We start from the raw sequence: 26,252 nt of genomic DNA, 5'->3' as shown, positions 1-26,252 counted from the left end.
AATGCTGTCTCTCCATGAAATGCACTTGGCAGAAAAGAACAGTGGCTGAAGAGAAAGCTCAGCCCTGGGTGCATTTCAAGGGCTAGCAAAGCTGAGTCCCCAAGGGCTGGATACCACCAGTGTCAACAATCTCTAAAGCAGGAGCCTAAAGCTATCAAGAGCTATTCCCACATGGTAGTGACTTTGTCTTCAGTACAGACCAAGAATTTTTTTTAATATATTATTATTTTTTTAATTTTTATTGGAGTATAGTTGATTTAAAGTGTTGTGTTTAAGTGAGAGAGTGACATGGACATATATAAACTACCAAACATAAAATAGATAGCTAGTGGGAAGCAACCGCATAGCACAGGGAGATCAGCTTGGTGCTTAGTGACCACCTAGAGGGGTGGGATAGGGAGGGTGGGAGTGAGGGAGATGCAAGAGGGAAAGAATATGGGAACATATGTGTATGTATAACTGATTCACTTTGTTATAAAGCAGAAACTAACACACCATTGCAAAGCAATTATACTCCAATAAAGATGTTAAAAAAAAAATAATAAAAATTTTTTAAAAAATGAAGTGTGTTAGTTTCTGCTGTACAGCAAAGTGAATCAGTTACACATATATATATATATCCACTTTTTTATTTTTTAATTTTTTAGAGGTGATTTAGTGTTCTTTACACTATATTTTTTTACATCTTTTTTTTTTTACATCTTTATTAGAGTATAATTGCTTTACAATGGTATATTAGTTTCTGCTTTATAACAAAGTGAATCAGTTATACATATACATATGTCCCCATATCTCTTCCCTCTTGTGTCTCCCTCCCTTCCACCCTCCCTATCCCACCCCTCCAGGCAGTCACAAAGCACCGAGCTGATCTCCGGGTGCTATGCGGCTGCTTCCCACTAGCTATCTACCTTACATTTGGTAGTGTATGTATGTCCATGTCTCTCTTTTTACATCTTTATTGGAGTATAACTGCTTTACAATGTTGTGTTAGTTTCTGCTGTACAACAAAGTGAATCAGGTATATGTATACGTATAGCCCCATATTCCCTCCCTCTTGAGCCTCCCTCCCACCCCCCTAGGGCGTCACAAAGCATAGAGCTTATCTCCCTGTACTATGCAGCAGCTTCCCACTAGCCATCCATTTTATATTTGGTAGTGTATATATGACAGACCAAGCATTTTTGAGAAGGGCTTTCAAAATCTTCACACATCAGAGGTTTTCCTTTGCTCAAAGTTTTACATTAGTCAGGAGTATCCTCTGCTTCCTAGGAATGCAGCAAGGCAAATATATCATAAAACAACACGGCAGTGACCATCAGGCTTCAGCAGCTGCACCCCACACACAGGGAGAAAGCCTCACAAGCCTGGATCTGCAAAGTTGGTCATGGTCTAAGGAAACCCCTTTATTTGGAGGAGAAGAGAAGCAAGGACATGGGACATCACCATCTCTAAGTGAGAAGGGAAAATGACTGTTAGGCTTAGCTCACCCTGCATTCTGGTAATTCATTTATAGCCTAGTGAACCCACACCAAGATACTACTAGAATAAAATCCAGACCTGCCATTTGTTCAGCAAGCTGGGAAAACAGCTGAGAACTTAACCAGAGAGGCAGTGAAGTGAGTGATAAAAGCACAGGCTCTGGTGCAAGCCAGTCTGGGTTGAAATCCTGCTCTGCCACTTGCCATCTATGTGACCTAAGATAGGTTACTTCCTATCCAGCTTATGTATTAGTAAAATGGAAACAGCACGAGCGGTTACCTCATTGTACTGTTTCTTGTCCATGTCTCTATAATAATTAGTAATCACAGCATTATGTATAGAGGGAAAACAAGCTTTCTAAAACCTCTTTCTCCTTAAAGCTCCTTAATATAAATTTAATTATATTAGAGTGATTCCACTAGTTTAGATGCCCCCCTTTAAGGTCACTTAAATTAAAGAAAACTACTGCAGGTGTTATAACTTATTACACCTATAACTATTTTAGCACATAAGGCAATGGAGCCTTAGGGGTGATTATCATATTGCTTTTTGACTACTGGGGATTTTTTTTCCAAGGAAGCAATAGGGAAATATATGTAAATTTTAAAAGAAAAGGAGATGAAGGGGGAAAAAGCTTAGAATTGCCACATCCATGTCAATATATTTAAAGAAACTGAGCTATATTTCTACTGATCTTGATTATGTCCAATAATCCATTTTGAAAAGGGTAATGAAAAACATTTTAGTTTAACTGAGTCACACTTACTTTATAGTATCTTAGACATTAGAATTTGACACAGAATTATGTCTTCCTTTATTTTCCATTTTGTTTTTTCCTTCAACAAAAGCAGTATATAATTGTTTAAAAAAAAATCTTTTTTCCAATATTTTAAAAACATATAACCTGGATAGTGAAAGGCCTCTATCAGTCCCCTATCCAACATATACACACACGCAGTCACTGTAAGGTGCTGGTGTATACTCCTCCAGAAGTTTTTCCTGTACATATATAACGTATATATTAGTAATCAGCATGTTTTTAAATAGCAGGGATTCCACCACTTACCAAAATAAGCCCTGATATTAGTGACGAAGTGCCTGTCAGGGCCACGTAGAACTTCGGTGTTAATGTGTTCAAAAACATGCTCACTGAAAAAACAAGAGAGAGGGAGAAGAACAGAGAATGCATGAGTATGTCATCAGTAAAACCAGCTCTCATTTTCCTTTCTGGTGAAATCATTTGTTTCTGATGACAAGAATTACTAGAATCATAGCCAAGGGCCGCTAAAATGGTTCAGCAGTACACAGGCTCGGAATACTAGATTCAAGTTATATATCCTAAAAGAAAACAACTACATACAAGAAGAAAGAGCAGCTTTTTGTTTCTGCCTCCCAAAGCTATTGTTGTGAATGGTTTTCATGGATTTACAGCCACTGAGGAGTCAAATCAAAGCTGGTTATTAAACTGTTAGAGAGGAACGGAAGGTACCCTAATATGTTTTATGGGACCCTCACATCAGTCTTTGATGAGCCAACAAGCATATTTCAACCTTAGAACAAATGAAAAATAACTATATTAAACAGTTATTAAAGATTCTAACACTATGTTTACCCCTGGAAAAGAAAGGACGAGTTAGCATGTAAGTTAGCATATATCAGTAAAATTTGTTCAGCTAACTTACAAGGTTGTCAGACTGCTCATCAAAATAATCATATTCAATGCAGAAAAGATGAAAAATAAGCCACTAAAAATGAATGTGTATTGTCAGACACCTTCCTGACCTGCTCCTGACACTGTGCATATCAACTACACAGTTGATCTGGTTGCCCATTAAGTAAGGTCACTTATACATTTTATAAGTATATTTTAAGTCATTATTTATATCTAGAAATTGCACAAAACTTTGACTACTACCAAAACAACAACTGACCTAAAGGGTTTTTTGCATGCGTATTCACATTTCTTTACTGAATATGTTTGTGGAAGGGGATCATATCCAGTCCTGTTTTAAAATGAAGAACATTAGAAGTAGGACTTTTGGGCTTCCCTGGTGGCGCAGTGGTTGAGAGTCCGCCTGCCGATGCAGGGGACACGGGTTCGTGCCCCGGTCCGGGAAGATCCCACATGCCGCGGAGTGGCTGGGCCCGTGAGCCATGGCCGCTGAGCCTGCGCGTCCGGAGCCTGTGCTCCACAACGGGAGACGCCACAACAGTGAGAGGCCCGCGTAGCGCAAAAAAAAAAAAAAAAAAAAGAAGTAGGACTTTTATGTCATTAAGGGAAAAGGCTTTTGTATTTGTCAAAGCAAAGTCACCAGCATGAACAGAGATCAGCCCAGAAAGCAAAGTCACCAACATGAACAAAGATCCTATGCTCACTCATTCAACAAATGCTTCTCTCTGTTTATGAATGAGACTGTGGACAAAGAATGGACGCATGATTCAGACACAGCTCCCACCCTCTAGAAGGTCAAAGTCTAGCTGGGAAACAGACAAGTAAACAAGCAATCACCAGACAGTTTTGATAAGTGCATAGAAGGGTCCTGTGCACAGAATTTTATGAAAACACATAAAAGGTATGCATCTCAGGCTGGGAGTCAGGAAGATGTCTGGGAGACTGAGCAGGAGTTAACCAGACCAAAGTGGGCAGGAGGAGGAAAGGAGAGCAATGTGAGTGAAGGACGGGGCCTGCTTTGAGGCCCTGAGGAAACAGCACACAGCCTTTCCAGCTGGTTGCACGGGTTGAAGAGGGAAGGAGCTTGGGCTGTGGACACTTCGCAAAGGCACAAACGTGGAAGGATGCACTCACTCCATCCTTCCTGGTTACTGGGCATGCTCTCAGTAAACCTTCTCCTCCCCAACACCCACTTTAAATGGACTGGTTTGCCGTGGCTCATGGTCTGTCATTTGCAATCACGAATCTGGACTAACACAAAGTGCTCAGTCAATAGTCACAACTTGACTAAGTGGACTCTTTCAGGGAGGTAGCGAAAAGCACAGAAGAAGCAGTCAGCCTAGGGCTGTGAGGCAAGAGGAGGTACAGTTGAGCTGAGGTGGTTATGCTTGGCCATTAAAAAAACAAAGCTTGTAATTGACAGTCTGATTCTGAGGTGCCTAAAATTCTCAAAATTCCCCTCCTCATGCTATGAATGATCCCACATTTTCCATTATTTTTAAAAAGTCACCAAAACAAAGTATTCACTTTGTTATTCTGTATTTATGAACATTCATATCTGTACCATATACTTTTCAGTAAGTTTCTGGGGACAAACTGAACATAGAATTCAACAAAATCCATTTCTAAAAGAAAGAGGAAAAGACTTGCCTGAATTTGAAGTGCTTTGGTAGCCCTGCTAACTCCCCAGCAACAAAGGCATAAAGCAATAGAGGAAAAAAGATTTTCTACTGAAAATTGCTGATCGACTGGGGACAAAAGATTATAGAATGAATCGACAAGTGAAAAAAAAGAAACTATGTGAGTTTTTTAAAGAGATAAAAATAAACATTCTATACCTTTAGTTTTACTTAAGATTATATAGCTACCATAGGTAATACAAAAATTAAAACATGACCCCGATTTAGACCTGCTGGTGCTGCCCCACGACCTCCACCAAAGCCCATGTAAGGAGCTAAGTTCTTAAAGACTAAAGAAATACTGTTCCCTGGAAAGACAATAAAGTGGAAATTATACTTTAAAAAAAAAAATTAAAACATGCTTCTCTACTATATCCAGTTATAGAAAGCTACCAAAGTTGGGAAAGAAAATGGTGGGCATTAAAAGAAATAGAGACACAAATAGAGAATGAGAAAAGTAGAAATAGAAAACATTTAGAGAGTGGGAGGTGTTCATTTAATAACCTATTAATTTTACAGTCCTACTGGGCATTCTGGCTAACATCATTAAGACATGGCATTTAGCAATTCTGAGCACAAAAATCAACAATCAGTACTTGCCACTTGAATCCATCTATCTGTGTTTAAAGTTTATAATAAAGCAATTTTACAAATTAGAGAACTTAATGCTCACCTCAGCTCTGTGAGGTCAATATTATTATTCATCTTATTTCACAGGTGGAGGCTGGGCAAAGAGCTGAACACCGGTCATCCAGCCTCCAGAGCTCAGGCTCATGGCATCAAGGGTGCAACATGAGAACGCTGCTGAAAAGCATTAAGGAACAAAATAGCAAAAGGAAAACAGTAGTCTTTCATTAGAAAAGGAGAGGAAGCTCTAAATAAGTGATACTGAAAGATGGATGTTTTTAACACTGTACTTATTTTTATCACTGACTGTTAAAGACAAGTCCACTGGGGCTTCCCTGGTGGCGCAGTGGTTGAGAGTCCGCCTGCCGATGCAGGGGACACGGGTTCGTGCCCCGGTCCGGGAGGATCCCACGTGCCACGGAGCGGCTGGACCCGTGAGCCATGGCCGCTGGGCCTGCGCGTCCAGAGCCTGTGCTCCGCAGCAGGAGGGGCAAAAAAGATAAGTCCACTGGGATCTTATCATCAGTGTGTGTAGCCCCAGGGTGGAAGGGCAAGAAGCCACCCCGAAGGGGAGCATCTAGTTGAAGATTCCCCCATTAAATTAGGAGGGCTGCACATTGCAAACTGGACTGCCTGGCCTAGTTTCATCAGGGTCACTAGCAATTATTTTTGAAAATATATGAGGGCCTTATGAAGTACCTAAAAATTAGATCAGAAAACTGTGGGGTGTGTGGTTTGAAACATAAAGTGGATATTCCTGACATCCATAGACATATCGATACTATCTCCACAGGTGCTGGGGCTAAGGAAAAACAAATTCAAAAACAAACAGTAAAGACTAATCTAGCTTTGGTAAAAATAAATTATACAATGTCCTATATCAACCTGGAAACAAAAATTAATAAGTCAGAAGGCTTTTCGTCCGATCCAGATGGGCACTCTAACAGGTCACTGCTTAAAGAATACTGCATCAGTTATTCAAGGGCAGCCTCAGGGACTGTGTCATCAGGCGTTCTGAAGATGCTGAACTTTAACTTGGTACAGTCTTCGCATTTAATTAATGAGTAAACAGGAAGAAATTAAGTACAGGTCTGAGAAGAAACTAGGTATGAGGGGTGGGTTAATGGATTGAAAACTCAGTGACCCCTCTGGATCACAGAAGAGAGGACGGAAGAATATAGTATAACAGGTCAACTGTGGAAAGTGAAGAATCACTCCTGTGAGCAGGGAACTAGAATACCGGAGGGCTTAATGAGGAGGCACTCGGAATGGCCCTGTGAGGCCCTGTCTGTGAGGAGCCAGCCCTGTTTCTGGCCCTCGTGACAGTAAGAGCCTCCTCCCGTATCCTTCAGAGCACAAACAATTCCCAAATTAGACTCCTGGAAAAGATGTTCTGTAAAACAGAGTGAGCACATAACGCTTAAGAAGTGTTTGACCCCTTAAGATATATTCCGCCTTATTCAAGCCCTTGAAAGAAGAGGTTGGGCTTCCCTGGTGGCACAGTGGTTAAGAATCCACCTGCCAGTGCAGGAGACACGGGTTTGAGCCCTGGTCCGGGAAGATCCCACATGCCACGGAACAACTAAGCCTGTGTGCCACAACTACTGAGCCTGTGCTCTAGAGCCCATGAGTCACAACTACTGAGCCCATGCACCACAACTACTGAAACCCATGCACCTAGATCTGGTGCTCTGCAACAGGTGAAGCCACCACAATGAGAAGCCCGCACACCACAACAAAGAGTAACCCCCACTCGCTGCAACTAGAAAAAGCCCGCACGCAGCCACAAAGACCCAACACAGCCAAATATAAATAAATAAATAAAAGAAAAAATAGAAAAAGAAATTTTTTTTAAAAAAAGAAAGAGGTTAAGGCAGCATCAAAGACTTGGAGGTACTGACTAGATAGAACTGAATATGAAGTGTGATAAAGTCTACAGCACCCAAAAACATGGGTCTGCTTTGTCCTGTATTCCATTTAACACCTTGCTAAAACAAGTAGAAAAAATTAGAAAGTTACAACAATTAGCAATCACTGAAAAGATTAGGACTAAAGTCCCTAGGAAGAAAGGTTAAAGAAACTACGTCTATTTAAGCTGGATGAAAAAAATAATAATAATAAAGAGATTTTGTGTAAAAGCATTATGCCTGGGAAAGAGAGCAGGGTTAGGAGACTTCGTCTCTAAATGTGAAACCAACTGCAGCATCGAGGCCCTGGGAAAGTCCCACACCTTCCCAGAGTGGTTCTGAGGCTCACATGAAACAGGAATTCCCTCAACCCTCACAGTGAGATGCAATTTATTTTCCCAAGGAGTTGACAACTTCTACCAGAGAAGTAGATAATAAGCATCCCAGGGAAAGGAAATGTTTATCTTGTTTAATTTTACTTTTTCTTCATTTCATTTAGCTGATGAGCGTTTAGGTCAATGGTCCCAACCTGAGTCTCCAGCCTAAGTGAACTTGGAAGTAGACTCTCCCTCAGTTGAGCCTGAAGATAAGATCACAGCCTGACAGACACCTTGATTACAACCTAGTGAGACCCAGCTAAACTGTGCCTGTACTCCTGACCCACAGAAGCTGTGAGATAATAAATGTGTGCTGTTTTAAGCTGCTATATCCATGATCATTTGTTACGCACCAAATGAAACTGATAGAGTCATGTATAATTCATGAAAGTGAAAATCCATGTGGACATCCAATAACTCCAGCTAACTGCAGTGAGCCCAGAAAGGGTGTTAAGATAAGCCAACTCTATCTGCTCCAAGAGCATCTTTCTAAACCGTTCATAAATAAAATGCAACTTCAAACTCTGCTGCCATGATAGCATGTTATTCCACATGCTGATCTGTGATTGCCTTTGCAAATCCACTAATATTAAAGTAGAAGCTCAGAGGAAACTTTTTTTAAATACGGAAACTAAGTATCTTCATTTCACCCCAGTAAATGGTCTTTTAAAAAAAAATAGGCACATTTTAAATATACAACATTTGCACGTTTCCAAAAAAAGTCAGTTTTACATCTGCAAAACTGCATCAGTTCAACAGAAGATTAAAAGCACACCAGGAGCACATTTTCTCATTTGTTGCTCCTGTTTCCCTTCTCCTTGCCCTTTACCCCTGGTCTCCTTGAGCTCTGATAAGGTCTCAAGCTTTATGCATCACAATTCCCTGGATAAATCCTGTGGCATTTATCCTTGAGAGGAAAAAGACATGGAAGTATATTTTTAGACCGGTTCTTATGGCAAGAAACCTTCATAAATCATTCTGTCTACTCTTCCCTCTACCCTTGACGTTGCCTTGGCAACTTTACAGGTATACTGTTTCTGCTTTACTGGGCATCTGGCTCTACTGAGGAGTGGTGCTGAGCACATTCTTTCTTTTCTCAGCTGTGATCTGGGAAACTATAACGAAGCAGTATTCAATCTTCATGGTTCCCTGTCCTTTGCTGGAGGGAGGCCATCTGTCAAGCCATTAAGGACTGTCCAAAGCCCAGTCACATACAAACCTCGGTAACCCAAAAGGACAAGTAAAGCAAGATCTCAGATTACCTGTTCCCTTTTATTTACAAGCAAGCTGATGTTGGGGAACTCTCGTCAAGAACAGGAGAGAGGCTTGTGTAAGTCTTACATTTTTAGCTATTTAAAACATGCTTTAATTTAGGGTTGAAGTTATGAATCTTTTTGTTTCTCATCAACTGTTTAACATTAGGAAGAAAAAAGACATATTTGCCTCTAATGGGAGAAAATCTTCCCTATACTTATTTTGCAAAGAGACAGAAGCCTTGTGGAGACATGGTCCTCCAGAGTCTGGCCTCCTCTAGCCTACAAGCATTCACTGTACCTCCATCATCCAGCATCCAGCATCCAGCACCCAGCATAGAGCCTGGTCCACAGGGGTACTCAATGTTTGATGAACACTGCATGCCTGCATAAGGGTAGAGGACTAGGTGATGAAGTTGTAATAACATTATCCCAGGACTTCTGATTAAAAAAACAAAAAAAACTTCCTGTATCTGGAAACATTGAGTCTTTGATGGCTCTAACCTTGTCTTGTGATCGCGCGCGCGCGCGTGTGTGTGTGTGTGTGTGTGTGTGTTTCTATCCCCAGAGTACCTACACAGTGTGAGATGCTTATTAGGTAGATTGAATGACCACTACTCACCAATAAATCAAGAAGGTCCAGACATACTTATACTACCCTCACACAGCAAGACCTAGGCTATGTAGAACCCTCAGAACTGAATTATTTGAGATAGCTAAGGACCTATTCTATTAAAAACCAGACGTTTTCTTTCTAAAACAATTTAACAAGGAAATCTTTACAAAATGCATTACATACTTGACTGCATCTTTAAACAAAATATTCAGAAAATATTTCAATCTTTATTTGATGGCCCTAAGTCAACAAAATTAACATAAACTACAGTACTGTGCTAGCATTCAGCAATGTTTTTAGAAACCGTTCAAGTACTCTATGTTTTTTCCCTCCAAAATGAAGTTATCCTGGACTGTTTTCAGTCTTTCTCATACCATTGTTGTCACCTGGCATACTATTATTTGTTGTTGTTGTGTGCCTGTTTCAAACCACTTTCTCTCCTTTTTAATATGCTACTTAAAAAATCTACTGTTCCTTCAAAGGCAAAAAACAACTTTGGTCATTCAATAAATATTGATGTTTAACGTATGTCAAACACTGTAAAATGCTGGGGATACAAAGATATGTAATACATAGTTCTTGTCCTCAAAGAGCTCTGGACTTTGTGGAAGACGCAGACGTGGAACCGAACTAACAGGCAATTATTCTGAGCGTTACTCTGGAAATAGAAAGTTGGTACTTCTAACTCAGCCTTGGGCTAGGGTGGGGGACAGAAAGTTCATCAAGGAATGTTCCTTTGAGAAGACTGCTAAGCAGAGCCAAAGGATGTTCATTGGATCTTTGTAAAATAAGACCTGTGATCTCACATTGGTAACGCTTTGATGCTCATCTGTATGTGTTATATAAACTGGCCTTTTATTCTTAGAGCTCAGTGGTTTGAGGAGTTAAGATGACTGGATGGCTGAGTTCCAGAAAGGTCCAGTATCACTGTAGTGAGCTATAATACACACTTCAGTAGGGTGGCTGTAACCAGTGCTGTATAAGAACACTCTCGGTGGTTCCTCTGTTCACACTGGAGGGCTCCAAAAGGCTCCTGACAGAATCTGCCATGCAAAATGTGCTTGGACTTTTCTATCATCTTGAAAAGAATATGGTCATCAGCTTCTCATTTACCCCTCCTTTACTGTAAGTTATTTTTTTAAAAAGAAGCCTTAATGGTTTGATTTAGGAAAATTACATGTGGCAAAGTTCATTACTTAAAGGGTTAGAATAGATGTAACTACCTAAAAGCGTTCAAAATACTTGTGGCAATCAGGTGTCTGAACAGATCATTGTTAAATCTAAGATGCATGGAAATAACTAAGAAAGGTAAGAAGAATATAAACAAGAGTAATGAATCTAAATGAATCTAAAACATCTTTCTGGAAATATCCTACAGTTATTAGCATTAGCTAGTTCATTCATTTTTCCAAAATGTACGAGGCTTATAAAGGTACAAGACACTGAACTACACGCTGGGATTGTGAAATTAAAAAAGGACAAGACTGAGACTTGGTTTTATTCTGTTAGGATTGCTGTATTTTAGGTTCTGTTCTTAGTGCTAGGGCATCACTCTTCTTTAGGGAGTGGGGTTTTCCAAGGTGTAGCCATTCTGTGGTCCTACTGAAGGCTAAGGTGTGCAGTGAGGTCTGATTTTAACAAATGGGACACTGAAATTGGTTCAAGGTGGTGGAGTAGAAGGACATGCTCTCACTCCCTCTTGCGAGAACATCGGAATCACGACTAACTGCTGAACAATCACTGACAGGAAGACACTGGAACTCATCAGAAAAGATAGCTCACATCCAAAGACAAAGGAGAAGACACAATGAGATGGAAGGAGGGGCGCAATCACAATAAAATCAAATCCCATAATTGCTGGGTGGGTGACTAACAAACTGGAGAACACTTATACCACAGATGTCCATGCACTGGAGTGAAGGTTCTAAGCCCCACATCAGGCTTTTGAACCTGAGGGTCCAACAACGGGAGGAAGAATTCCTAGAGAATTACACTTTGAAGCCTAGTGACATTTGATTGCAGGACTTCGACAGGACTGGGGGAAACAGAGACTCCACACTTGGAAGGCACACACAAAGTAGTGTGCGCATCAGGACCCAGGGGAAGGAGCAGTGACCCCAGGGGAGACTGAACCAGACCTACTTGCTACGTTGGAGGGTCTCCTGCAGAGGCGGGGGGCGGGCTGTGGCTCACTGTGGGGACAAGGACACTGGCAGAAGTTCTGGGAAGCACTCCTTGGCATGAGCCTTACCAGAGTCCAACATTAGCCCCACCAAAGAGCCTGGGTAGGCTCCACTGTTGGGTTGCCTCAGGCCAAACAACCAACAGGGAGGCAACCCAGCCCCACCCATCAGCAGACAAGCAGATTAAAGTTTTACTGAGCTCTGCACACCATAGCAACACCCAGCTCCACCTATCACCAGTCCCTCCCATCAAGAAACTTGTACAAGGCTCTTATATAGCCTAATCCACCAGAGGACAGACAGCAGAAGCAAGAAGAACTACACTCCTGCAGCCTGTGGAACAAACAACACATTCACAGAAAGACAGACAAGATGAAAATGCAGAGGGCTATGTACCAAATGAAGGAAAATGATAAAACCTCAGAAAAACAACTAAGTGAAGTGGAGATAGACAACCTTCCAGAAAAGAATTCAGAGTAATGATAGTGAAGATGATCCAGGACCTCGGAAAAAGAATGGAGGCAAAGATCGAGAAGAAGCAAGAAATGTTTAACAAACACCTATGAGAATTAAATAACAAACAAACAAACATGAACAAAACAATAACTGAAATGAAAAATACACTAGAAGGAATCAATAGCAGAATAACTAAGGCAGAAGAACGGATAAGTGAACTGGAAGACAGAACGCTGGAATTCACTGCTGCGGAACAGAATAAAGAATGAAAAGAAATGAAGACAGCCTAAGAGACCTCTGGGACAACATTAAACACAACAACATTTGCATTATAAGGGTCTCAGAAGGAGAAGAGAGAGAGAAAGGACCCAAGAAAATATTTGAAGAGATTATAGTCAAAAACTTCCCTAAGAAGGGAAGGGAAATAGCTACCGAAGTCCAGGAAGTGCAGAGAGTCCCATACTGGATAAACCCAAGGAGAAACATGCCGAGACACATAGTAATCAAATTGGCAAATATTAAAGACAAAGAAAAATTATTGAAAGCCCCAAGGGAAAAACGACAAATAACATACAAGGGAACTCCCATAAGGTTAACAGCTGATTTCTCAGCAGAAACTCTACGAGCCAGAAGGGAGTGTCATGACATATTTAAACTGATGAAAGGGAAGAACCTACAATCAAGATTACTCTACCCAGCAAGGATCTCATTCAGATTTGGTGGAGAAATCAAAAGCTTTACAGACAAGCAAAAGCTAAGAGAATTCAGCACCACCAAACCAGCTTTACAACAAATGCTAAAGGAACTTCTCTAAGTGGGAAACACAAGAGAAAAAAAGGACCTACAAAAACAAACCCAGAAAAATTAAGAAAATGGTAATAGGAACGTATATATCGATAGTTACCTTAAACGTGAATGGATTAAATGCTCCGCCCAAAAGACACAGGCTCACTGAATGAATACAAAAACAAGAAGCATATATATGCTGTCTACAAGAGACCCACTTCAGACCTAGGGACACATACAGACTGAAAGTGAGGGGATAGAAAAAGATATTCCATGCAAATGGTAATCAAAAGAAAGCTGGAGTAGCAATACTCATATCAGAAAATATAGACTTTAAAAGAAAGAATGCTACAAGAGACAAGGAAGGACACTACATAATGATCAAGGGATCAAGCCAAGAAGAAGACATAACAATTATAAATATATATGCACCCAACATAGGAGCAGCTCAATACATAAGGCAACTGCTAACAGCTATAAAAGAGGAAATCGACAGTAACACAATAATAGTGGGTGACTTTAACACCTCTCTTACACCAAAGGACAGATCTTCCAAACAAAATTAATATGGAAACACAAGCCTTAAAAGACACAATAGACCAGACAGATTTAATTGATATTTAAAGAAAATTCCATCCAAAAACAACAGAACACACTTTCTTCTCAAGTGCACACGGAACATTCTCCAGGATAGATCACATCTTGGGTCACAAATCCAGTCTCAGTAAATTTAAGAAAATTAAAATCATATCAAGCATCTTTTCTGACCACAACGCTATGAGATTAGTAATCCATTACAGGGAAAAACTTAAAAAAAAAATGGAAGCTAAACAATAAATTACTAAATAACCAACAGATCACTGAAGAAATCAAAGAGGAAATCAAAAAATACCTAGAGACAAATGACAACGAAAACACGACGATCGAAAACCTGCTGGATGCAGCAAAAGCAGTTCTAAGAGGGAAATTTCTAGCAATACAAGCCTACCTCAAGAAACAAGAAAAAATCTCAAATAAACAATCTAACCTTACACCTAAAGGAACTAGAGAAAGAAGAACAAACAAAACCCAATGTTAGCAGAAGGAAAGAAATCATAAAGATCAGAGCAGAAATAAATGAAATAGAAACAAAGAAAACAATAGCAAAGATCAATAAAACTAAAAGCTGGTTCTTTGAGAAGATAAACAAAACTGGTAAACCATTAGCCAAACTCATCAAGAAAAAGAGGGAGAGGACTCAAATCAATAAAATTAGAAATGAAAAAGGAGAAGACACCACAGACACCGCAGAAATACAAAGCATCCTAAGAGACTACTACAAGCAACACTATGCCAATAAAATGGACAACCTGGAAGAAATGGACAAATTCTTAGAAAGGTATAACCTTCCAAGACTGAACCAGGAAGAAACAGAAAATATGAACAGACCAATCACAAGCAGTGAAACTGAAACTGTGATTAAAAATCTTCCAACAAAAAAAAGTCTAGGACCGCATGCCTTCACAGGCGATTTCGATCAAACATTTAGAGAAGAGCTAACATACATCCTTCTCAAACTCTTCCAAAAAATTGCAGAGGAAGGAACACTCCCAAACGCATTCTATGAGGTCACCATCACCCTGATACCAAAACCAGACAAAGATATTACAAAAAAAGAAAATTAGAGATCAATATCACTGATGAACATAGATGCAAAAATCTTCAGCAAAATACTAGCAAACAGGATCCAAAAACACATTAAAAGGATCATACACCATGATCAAGTGGGATTTATCCCAGGGATGCAAGCATTCTTGAATATACGCAAATCAATCAATGTGATACACCATATTAACAAATTGAAGAATAAAAACCATACGATCATCTCAGTAGATGCAGAAAAAGCTTTTGACAAAATTCAACACCTATTTATGATAAAAACTCTCCAGAAAGTGGGCACAGAGGGAACCTACCTCAACATATTAAAGGCCATATATGACAAACCCACAGCAAACATCATTCTCAATGGTGAAAAACTGAAAGCATTTCCTCTAAGATCAGGAACGAGACAAGGATGTCCACTCTCACCACTATTATTCAACATAGCTTTGGAAGTCCTAGCCATGGCAAACAGAGAAGAAAAAGAAATAAAAGGAATCCAAATTGGAAAATAAGAAGTAAAACTGTCACTGTTTGTAGATGACATGATACTATACATAGAGAATCCTAAAGATGCCACAAGAAAACTGCTAGAGCTAATCAATGAATTTGGTAAAGTAGCAGGATACAAAATTAATGCACAGAAATCTCTTGCATTCCTATACACTAATGATGAAAAATCTGAAAGAGAAATTAAGGAAACACTCCCATTTACCATTGCAACAAAAAGAATAAAATACCTAGGAATAAATCTACCTAGGGAGACAAAAGGCCTGTATGCAGAAAACTGTAAGACACTGATGAAAGAAATTCAAGATGATACAAACCCATGGAGAGGTATACCATGTTCTTGGATTGTAAGAATCAATATTGTGAAAATGACTACACTACCCAAAGCAATCTACAGTTTCAATGCAATCCCTATCAAATTATCAATGGCATTTTTTACAGAACTAGAACAAAAAATTTTACAATTTGTATGGAGGCACAAAAGTCCCCAAAAGCCAAAGCAGTCTTGAGGGAAAAAACGGAGCTGGCAGAATCAGGCTCCCGGACTTCAGACTATACTACAAAGCTACAGTAATCAAGGCAATATGGTACTGGCCCAAAAACAGAAATATAGATGAATGGAACAGGATAGAAAGCCCAGAGATAAACCCATGCACCTATGGTCAACTAATCTATGACAAAGAGTGCAGGGATATACAATGGAGAAAAGACAGTCTCTTCAATAAGTGGTGCTGGGAAAACTGGACAGCTACATGTAAAAGAATGAAATTAGAACACTCCCCAACACCATCCACAGAAATAAACTCAAAATGGATTCAAGACCTCAATGTAAGACCAGACACTATAAAACTCTTAGAGGAAAGCATAGGAAAAACACTCTTTGACATAAATCACAGCAAGATCTTTTTTGATCCATCTCCTAGAGTAATGGAAATAAAAGCAAAAATAAACAAATGGCACCTAATGAAAGTTAAAAGCTTTTGCAAAGCAGAGGAAACTACAAACAAGACGAAAAGACAATCCTCAGAATGGGAGAAAATATTTGCAAACGAATCAACGGACAAAGGATTAATCTCCAAAATATATAAACAGCTCATGCGCTCAATATTAAAAAAGCAAACAACCCAATGTAAAAATGGGCAGAAGACGTAAATAGACATTTCTCCAAAGAAGACATACAGATGGCCAAGAAGAACATGAAAAGCTGCTCAACATCACTAATTATTAGAGAAATGCAAATTAAACTACAATGAGGTATCATTTCACACCAGTTAGAATGGGCATCATCAGAAAATCTACAAACAACCAATTCTGGAGAGGGTGTGGAGAAAAGGGAACCCTCTTGCACTGTGTGTGGGAATGTAAATTGATACAGCCACTATGGAGAACAGTATGGAGGTTCCTTAAAAAACTAAAAATAGAATTACCATATGACCCAGCAATCCCACTACTGGGCATATACCCAGAGAAAAGCATAATTCCAAAAGACACATGCACCCCAATGTTCATTGCAGCACTATTTACAATAGCCAGGTCATGGAAGCAACCTAAATGCCCGACAGACGAATGGATAAAGAAGGTGTGGTACATATATGCAACGGAATATTACTCAGCCATAAAAAAGGAACGAAACTGGGACATTTGTAGAGATGTGGATGAATCTAGAGACTGTCATACAGAGTGAAGTAAGTCAGAGAAAAACAAATATCGTATATTAACGCATATATGTGGAACATAGAAAAATGGTACAAATAAACTTGTCTGCAGGGCAGAAATTGAGACACAGATGTAGAGAACAAACATATGGACATCAAGGGGGGCAAGTGGTGGGGGGGGCTGGATGGTGGTGGTGGGATGAATTGGGAGATTGGGATTGACATATATATACTAATATGTATAAAATGGATAACTAATAAGAACTTGCTGTATAAAAAATTAATTAAATAAAATTTGAAAATTAAAAACAAAAATAAGGAGACTGACCTTGAGACAGGAAAATAGGATGCCCACACAAATAACACAGGACACAATATGAAACATATCAGAAGAGAGGTACAGATAAAATCTAAAGGAATAAAATATTGCTTCCAGGTATAAGGATCAGAGAAGCTTAATGAATGAGATGTCCTTCCTTCTGGGCTTTGAAAGAAGGATAAGGTTTGAGCATGAGGTTTGAAAGGAGAAAAGAGAGTGTATGGACTCCAGACAGATATTACAACACACAAAAAGGAACTGGGTTGCAGTACAAGGCAGATGAGAAGCAGTGGGAGAGAATGTTGGCTCAAATGCCACGCCGAGAAAATCAGACTTTACATCACAGACAGTGAGAACATACTCACCATTCATGAACAGAGATGTGAGCAAGACAGATGTTTCTGGGAGTAATTTAACAGTATGTAAAATGTATAGCTTTAGGAGTTACTCTAGAGGGGAGCTCCTGTAATACCACTAGGGTGGGCAGTTGTGCGTATCAGATGCTGCAGACATAAATTCAACGTGATTTGGCTCTCAACAATGTGACATACAGAGTAAGATTTTAGAGAATGTTGGCAAAGTGGGGCCAACGTCAAATGGCAAGTGATTAAAGACAGTTAGTGAGTGGTAAGGGAATGATAGCAGCAAGCATGGGCTACCTCTACAGGAAGTCTGGCAGGAAAAAAAAGAAGAGAGTTTATCATTAAGTGATGTAAGTTAAAAGAAAATATAAATAGCACCTTATGAGTTAGTAAGTGAACTAGGAATAAAAGTCAAACCTTTATTCTACTGCAATAAGATTAGCTCGCCCAAGAAATCCAATACTGGTTCATTCTTATACCAAAACTTTTAAAGATATATGGTTAATCGTTAGAAATGTGTCTACTTTTTCTCAGATTTTTCTTTTTATATCTCTTAAAGAATAATTAAAACAGAGTGAAGCACTTTAATTGAAATGATTCTGAACCTAACAATTACACTTATGTACATTCCTGTTTTATCACTTGGGATTAAACAACAAAACAAAAATAAATTATCTTCTATTTATTCTGATTTTTGCACTTTCTAATAATTTCCTTGCTCTGTTTTGAAACCCTCTGCTAACTTATAGCTGAAGAGTTTGCTCAGACGAAGACCATAGTTTGGGCCAGAGAAGCAACTATAGGCCACAGGGTAGTAAAATTCAAATCTGACTTTTAAGTTACGTGTTTCTTTCTATTATATTCCATTATATTAGTTCAATGATTAATCTACTTCTCTTTTGAGTGAAAAGCTGCCCCACAACAGAAGGTCTGCTGGAACCTATGTTAGGCTATTTCCTTTTGGGTGAGGATGCATAACCACAGAGTTAAAAAGCCACAGGGGAAACCACTAGACAGACCAATGTTTAGTATTCAGCTGCTCCAACTGCCTAATCCAAAATAAGCCCTTGGGTTCATTATTTTCAATTCCAGTAACTAGATTTGGCTTTGCATTTGCATCAAATGACCGGTTATTATTCCAGAGGGCACTTAAAATTATCTCCCCAGGTTCAAGGCTGGCAGCAAATTATAAGTAGTAAATCACAAATGAACCCAGCTTTAAGTCATGTCTACAGGTGGCAGTCAATGGAAACTGGAACACTGGTATTTCCAAATACTGTTAAGCCAGTTTTTTAAAAACAAATCTATTAAAAGAGGCATCTAAATTCCAGATGCCCTATGTTGTCCCTAATACAAATGCTCCCAATGCCTGTGGATGGCCTTTTATTCCCTTCCAAATCTATTCTTACTGTCTCAAATAGTTTTCAGACATTGTCAGCCCTCACTGTGTATGACCCATTCATCTATAATGTAAAAAGGCAGAAAGAAAGAAATCTGCATGTTTTAATTAGCAATTATTTAATGCCTAGTTCCTTAGGACCCAGTAGTTTACCTACAGGTGGATCGGTAGTCGTTAAAACCCGGGGTTAATGAGGCCACAGTCCTGGGTCTGAATGAGTCTGTGAACCTCATACCAAGAAATACTGTGCCACAAACTCAGAGGGCACCTCGGCCAGCTGTATTATAAACGGGTACTACCAGTTGGAGGCCAACCATCACATTACTATAAAATAGCCACATTTTAAAAGGAAAAAAATGGATTAATTTTCAAGGTTATTTTTCTAAAACATTTTTAAAAACAAAATTTTTAAAAAAAATCTCCCTCCATACCCTGCCAAAGAAAGAAAAGAAAAGAAAAATCAGCACTCACAGCATTGCTAATGATAACCTGCACAGGCTAAGTTTTTCTTAGGAATAATTGCTAAGATAAAATCATGCAAACTGACATGCACAAAGAAATATTTAATATAACTACTCAGTAAGCAAGTACGTAAGTGATTTGCAAAAGTGCCATTTTCAGTATAAATCAGATCATTATCAGCAAGGTATCTAACATCATCATTATGGGGACAAAAAAAGTGCCGTATCATGCCATACTTTTATTTTAAATGCTTATTTCAGTTAAACAAAGTATAGGGAGAAGGGCTGACTAATATTTACTCAGAAGATGTACTGAAAGCTATTATGTGTCAGGCACTGTTTTAGGTGTTTAACATATATCTTTAATCATTTGATCCCCCCTCCCCACAGCCCTGCAAAGTACATTATTACCCCCATTCTCACCCAAGGACATGCAGCTATGAGCTGAAGGTTGATTTGAACATGACTCTACCAGACCCCAAAGCCTGTGCTCTTTCCCCTTGGGGGCATACCTTTCTTTGGGGTAAATGATACCATATTTGGGGAGATAAAACAGAAATGCCCAAGTTTAAAATCTGCTGTTTGAGGTTTCCAATGTTACTGCCTCTTTTGAAATGACAATGTGGCACTTGCTCCAGACCCTGTGGCTGGCTCAGGGAGCCCTCTGGGACCTGAGAGCAAAGGACTGCCCTAAACCACAGCCTCAGGCAGGGGCATGTAGGCCGTGAGATGACTTCCTCCTGAGTTGAGGGTGAGAGGGAAGGTGGCTGATTACTGAGCCATTCATTACCACACAAACCTCATGTTAAATGACCCTGACCCTTTCTCAAGACTATCATTAGCAATGAAGAATGATGTCTACACATTCTGATGCATTCTATTCTATATTCTATTTTATTACGTATCTTGTCCATTTAAATTACTACGGGTCAAGATAAAAATCCAGAACCAGATTTTTCACAAAGAGGCAGCACCATCTAATGCTCAGGGCATAAACATGGACATTAGTAGATCTGGCTCCTTTCTCTGATTCTTTGTTAGGCACCATTCATTCTTCTTCATTTAAAATTGCAGTGTGCTGTCACTGTTTGCAGATGACACGATACTATACATAGGAAATCCTAAAGATGGCACCAGAAAACTATTAGAGCTAATCAATGAATTTGGTAAAGCTGCAGAATACAAAATTAATGCACAGAAATCTCTTGCATTCCTATACACTAACAATGAAAGGGCAAAAAGAGAAATCAAGGAAACAATCCCATTCACCATTACAGCAAAAAGAATAAAATACCTAGGAATAAACCTAAGGAGGCAAAAGACATGTACACAGAAAACTATAACACTAGTGAAAGAAATCAAAAATGACACAAACAGATGGAGAGATATACCATGTTCTTGGATTGGAAGAATCAATATTGTAAAAATGACTACACTACCCAAAGCAATCTAAAGATTCAATGCAATCCTTATCAAATTACCAATGGCATTTTTTACAGAACAAGAACAAAAAATTTTACAATTTGTATGGAAACACAAAAGACTCCAAAAAGCCAAAGCAATCTTCAGAAAGAAAAATAGAGCTGCAGGAATCAGGCTTCCTGACTTCAGACTATATTACAAAGCTACAGTAATCAAGATAGTATGGTACTGGCACAAAAATAGAAATATAGATCAATGGAACAGGATAGAAAGCCCAGAGATAAACCCACACACCTATGGTCACCAGTCTATGACAAAGGTGTCAAAAATACACAATAGAGAAAAGGCAGCCTCTTCAATAAGTGGTGCTGGGAAAACTGGACAGCTACATGTAAAAGAATGAAATTAGAACACTCCCTAATACCATACACAAAAATAAACTCAAAATGAATTAAAGACCTAAATATAAGGCCAGACATTATAAACTCTTAGACTAAAACATAGGCAGAAAACTCTTTTACATAAATCACAGCAACATCTTTTTTGACACACCTCCTAGAGTAATGAAAGTTAAAACAAAAATAAACAAATGGGACCCAATGAAACTTAAAAGCTTTTGCACAGCAAAAGAAACCATAAACAAGAAGAAAAGACAACCCTAAGGATGAGAGAAAATATTTGTAAATGAAGCAATGGACAAAGGATTAATCTCCAAAATATACAAGCAGCTCATACAGCTCAACATCAAAAAAACAAACAACCCAATCAAAAAATGGGTAGAAGACCTAAATAGACATTTCTCCAAAGAAGACATACAGATGGCCAACAAACACATGAAAAGGTGCTCAACATCACTAATTATTAGAAAAATCAAAACTACCGTGCGGGGCTTCCCTGGTGGCGCAGTGGTTAAGAATCTGCCTGCCAACGCAGGGAACAGGGGTTTGAGTGCTGATCTGGGAAGATCCCACATGCCGCGGAGCAACTAAGCCCATGCGCCACAACTACTGAGCCTGCACGCCTAGAGTCCCTGCTCCACAACAAGAGAAGCCACTGCACTGAGAAGCCCATGTACTGCACAAACAGTAGCCCCCGCTCGCCACAACTAGAGAAAGTCCACATGCAGCAACGAAGACTGAACACAGACAAAAAAGAAAATAAAAAACTGCAATGAGGTATCACCTCACACCAGTCAGAATGGCCATCATCAAAAAATCTACAAACAGTAAATGCTGGAGAGGGCGAAGAGAAAAGGGAACCCTCATACACTGTTGGTGGGAATGTAAATTGATACAGTCACTATGGAAAACAGTATGGAGGTTCCTTAAAAAACTGAAAATAGAACTACCATATGAAGCAGCAATCCCACTACTGGGCAAATATCCTGAGAAAACCGTAATTCAAAAAAGCACATGCACCAGAGGGCAGACAGCAGAAGCAAGAAGAACTACAATCCTGCAGCCTGTGGAACAAAAACCACATTCACAGAAAGACAAACAAGATGAAAAGGCAGAGGGCTATGTACCAGATGAAAGAACAAGATAAAACCCCAGAAAAACAACTAAATGAAGTGGAGATAGGCAACCTTCCAGAAAAAGAATTCAGAATAATGACAGTGAAGATGATACAGGACCTCAGAAAAAGAATGAAGGCAAAGATCAAGAAGATGCAAGAAATGTTTAACAAAGAACTAGTAGAGTTAAAGAACAAACTATCAGAGGTGAACAATACAATAACTGAAATGAAAAATTCACTAGAAGGAATCAATAACAGAATAACTGAGGCAGAAGAACGGATAAGTGACCTGGAAGATAGAGTGGTGGAATTCACTGCCACAGAACAGAATAAAGAAAAAAAGATGAAAAGAAATGAAGACAGCCTAAGCGACCTCTGGGACAACATTAAATGCAACAATATTCACATTAAGGGGGTCCCAGAAGGAGAAGAGAGAGAGAAAGGACCCGAGAAAATATTTGAAGAGATTATAGTCGAAAACTTCCCTAACATGGGAAAGGAAATAGCCATCGAAGTCCAGGAAGCACAGAGAGTCCCAGGCAGGATAAACCCAAGGAGAAACATGTCAATACACATGGTAATCAAATTGGCAAAAATTAAAGACAAAGAAAAATTACTGAAAGCAACAAGGGAAAAATGACAAAAAACATACAAGGGAACTCCGTTAAGCTTAATAGCTGACTTCTCAGCAGAAACTCTACGAGCCAGAAGGGAGTGGCATAATATATTTAAAGTAATGAAAGGGAAGAACCTACAATCAAGATTACTCTACCCAGCAAGGATCTCATTCAGATTTGGTGGAGAAATCAAAAGCTTTACAGACAAGCAAAAGCTAAGAGAATTCAGCACCACCAAACCAGCTTTACAACAAATGCTAAAGGAACTTCTCTAAGTGGGAAACACAAGAGAAAAAAAGGACCTACAAAAACAAACCCAGAAAAATTAAGGAAATGGTAATAGGAACGTATATATCGATAGTTACCTTAAACGTGAATGGATTAAATGCTCCAACCAAAAGACACAAGCTCACTGAATGAATACAAAAACAAGACCCATATATATGCTGTCTACAAGAGACCCACTTCAGACCTAGGGACACAGACAGACTGAAAGTGAGGGGATAGAAAAAGATGTTCATGCAAATGGAACTCAAAAGAAAGCAGGAGTAGCAATACTCATATCAGATAAAATAGACTTTAAAAGAAAGAATATTACAAAAGACAAGGAAGGACACTACATGATGATCAAGGGATCAATCCAAGAAGAAGTTACAGCAATTATAAACATATATGCACCCAACATAGGAGCACCTCAATACATAAGGAAACTGCTAACAGCTATAAAAGAGGAAATTGACAGTAACACAATAATAGTGGGGATTTTAACACCTCACTGACACCAATGGACAGATCATCCAAACAGAAAATTAAGAAGGAAACACAAGCTTTAAATGACACCATAGACCAGACAGATTTAATTGATATTTTACAGACATTCCATCCAAAAAGATCAGATTACACTTTCTTCTCAAGTGCACATGGAACATTCTCCAGGATAGATCACATTTTGGGTCACAAATCAAGCCTCAGTAAATTTAAGAAAATTGAAATCATATCAAGCATCTTTTCTGACCACAATGCTATGAGATTAGAAGTCAATTACAGGGAATAAAACGTAAAAAACAAAAACACATGGAGGCTAAACAATACGTTACTAAATAACCAAGAGATCACTGAAGAAATCAAAGAGGAAATCAAAAAATACCTACTGATAAATGACAATTAAAACACAATGATCCAAAACCTATTGGATGCAGCAAAAGCAGTTCTAAGAGGAAAGTTTGCAGCAATACAAACCTACCTAAAGAAACAAGAAAAATCTCAAATAAACAATCTAACCTTACACCTAAAGGAACTAGAGAAAGAAGAACAAACAAAACCCAAAGTTAGCAGAAGGAAAGAAATCATAAAGATCAGAGCAGAAATAAATGAAATAGAAACAAAGAAAACAATAGCAAAGATCAATAAAACTAAAAGCTGGTTCTTTGAGAAGATAAACAAAACTGATAAACCAGACTCATCAAGAAAAAGAGGGAGAGGATTCAAATCAATAAAATTAGAAATGAAAAAGGAGAAGTTACAACAGACACTGCAGAAATACAAAGCATCCTAAGAGACTACTACAAGCAATTCTATGCCAATAAAATGGACAACCTGGAAGAAATGGACAAATTCTTAGAAAGGTATAACCTCCAAGACTGAATCAGGAAGAAATAGAAAATATGAACAGACCAATCACAAATAATGAAATTGAAACTGTGATTAAAAATCTTCCAACAGGGCTTCCCTGGTGGCGCAGTGGTTGAGAGTCCGCCTGCCGATGCAGGGGACACGGTTCGTGCCCCGGTCTGGGAAGATACCACATGTCGCGGAGCGGCTGGGCCCGTGAGCCATGGCCGCTGAGCCTGCGTATCCGGAGCCTGTGCTCCACAATGGGAGAGGCCACAACAGTGAGAGGCCCGCGTACCGCAAAAAAAAAAACCCCAAAACAAAAACAAAATCTTCCAAGAAAGAAAAGTTCAGAACCACATGGCTCCACAGGTGAATCCTACCAGACCTTTAGAGAAGAGCTACCACCCATCCTTCTCAAACTCTTCCAAAAAATTGCAGAGGAAGGAACACTCCCAAACTCATTCTACGAGGCCACCATCACCCTGATACCAAAACCAGACAAAGATACTACATAAAAGGAAATTACAGACCAATATCACTGATGAATATAGATGCAGAAATCCTCAACAAAATACTAGCAAACAGGATCCAACAACACATTAAAAGGATCATACACCATGATCAAGTGGGATTTATCCCAGAGATGCAAGCATTCTTGAATATACGCAAATCAACCAATGTGATACACCATATTAACAAATTGAAAAATAAAAACCATACGATCATCTCAGTAGATGCAGAAAAAGCTTTTGACAAAATTCAACACCTATTTATGATAAAAACTCTCCAGAAAGTGGGCACAGAGGGAACCTACCTCAACATATTAAAGGCCATATATGACAAACCCACAGCAAACATCATTCTCAATGGTGAAAAACTGAAAGCATTTCCTCTAAGATCAGGAACGAGACAAGGATGTCCACTCTCACCACTATTATTCAACATAGTTTTGGAAGTCCTAGCCATGGCAAACAGAGAAGAAAAAGAAATAAAAGGAATCCAAATTGGAAAATAAGAAGTAAAACTGTCACTGTTTGTAGATGACATGATACTATATATAGAGAATCCTAAAGATGCCACCAGAAAACTACGAGAGCTAATCAATGAATTTGGTAAAGCAGCAGGATACAAAATTAATGCACAGAAATCTCTTGCATCCCTATACACTAATGAAGAAAAATCTGAAAGAGAAATTAAGGAAACACTCCCATTTACCATTGCAACAAAAGAAAAAAATACCTAGGAATAAACCTACCTAGGGAGACAAAAGACTTGTATGCAGAAAACTATAAGACACTGATGAAAGAAATTCAAGATGATACAAACCCATGGAGAGATATACCATGTTCTTGGACTGGAAGAATCAATATTGTGAGAATGACTATACTACCCAAAGCAATCTACATATTCAATGCAATCCCTATCAAATTACGAATTGCATTTTTTACAGAACTAAAACAAAAAATTGCACACTTTGTATGGAGACACAAAAGACCCCGAATAGCCAAAGTAGTCTTGAGGGAAAAAAACAGAGCTGGAGGAATCAGACTCCCTCACTTCAGACTATACTACAAAGCTACAGTAATCAAGACAATATGGTACTGGCCCAAAAATAGAAATATTTATCAATGGAACAGGATAGAAAGCCCAGAGATAAACCCATGCACCTACGGTCAACCAATCTATGACAAAGGAGGCAAGCATA

General features: G+C 39.0%; 1 protein-coding gene across 13 annotated transcripts in view; it reads right to left on the bottom strand.

The window, feature by feature from the left end:
• Positions 1 to 26,252, bottom strand: part of ST7 (suppression of tumorigenicity 7) — a 254,687-nt gene that overhangs the window by 117,726 nt on the left and 110,709 nt on the right. For 10 of the 13 annotated variants that reach the window (XM_033863176.2, XM_073809863.1, XM_019924932.3 and 7 more), the window contains one exon: positions 2,546 to 2,628. The exons of 1 other annotated variant lie outside the window; for it this stretch is intronic. In XM_033863176.2, the coding sequence (XP_033719067.1) occupies positions 2,546 to 2,628 (83 nt within the window). Of the gene's footprint in view, positions 1 to 2,545; positions 2,629 to 5,503; positions 7,489 to 26,252 lie in introns of those variants that run through there. 2 more of the 13 variants (XM_073809864.1, XM_073809861.1) reach the window with 2 other exon arrangements.

Source organism: Tursiops truncatus, chromosome 9 (genome assembly GCF_011762595.2).
Source record: "Tursiops truncatus isolate mTurTru1 chromosome 9, mTurTru1.mat.Y, whole genome shotgun sequence".
Classification (NCBI taxonomy): Eukaryota; Metazoa; Chordata; class Mammalia; order Artiodactyla; family Delphinidae; genus Tursiops; species Tursiops truncatus.
Note: the sequence above shows the minus strand (reverse complement) of the source record. Positions and strands in the feature narration are given on the sequence as shown.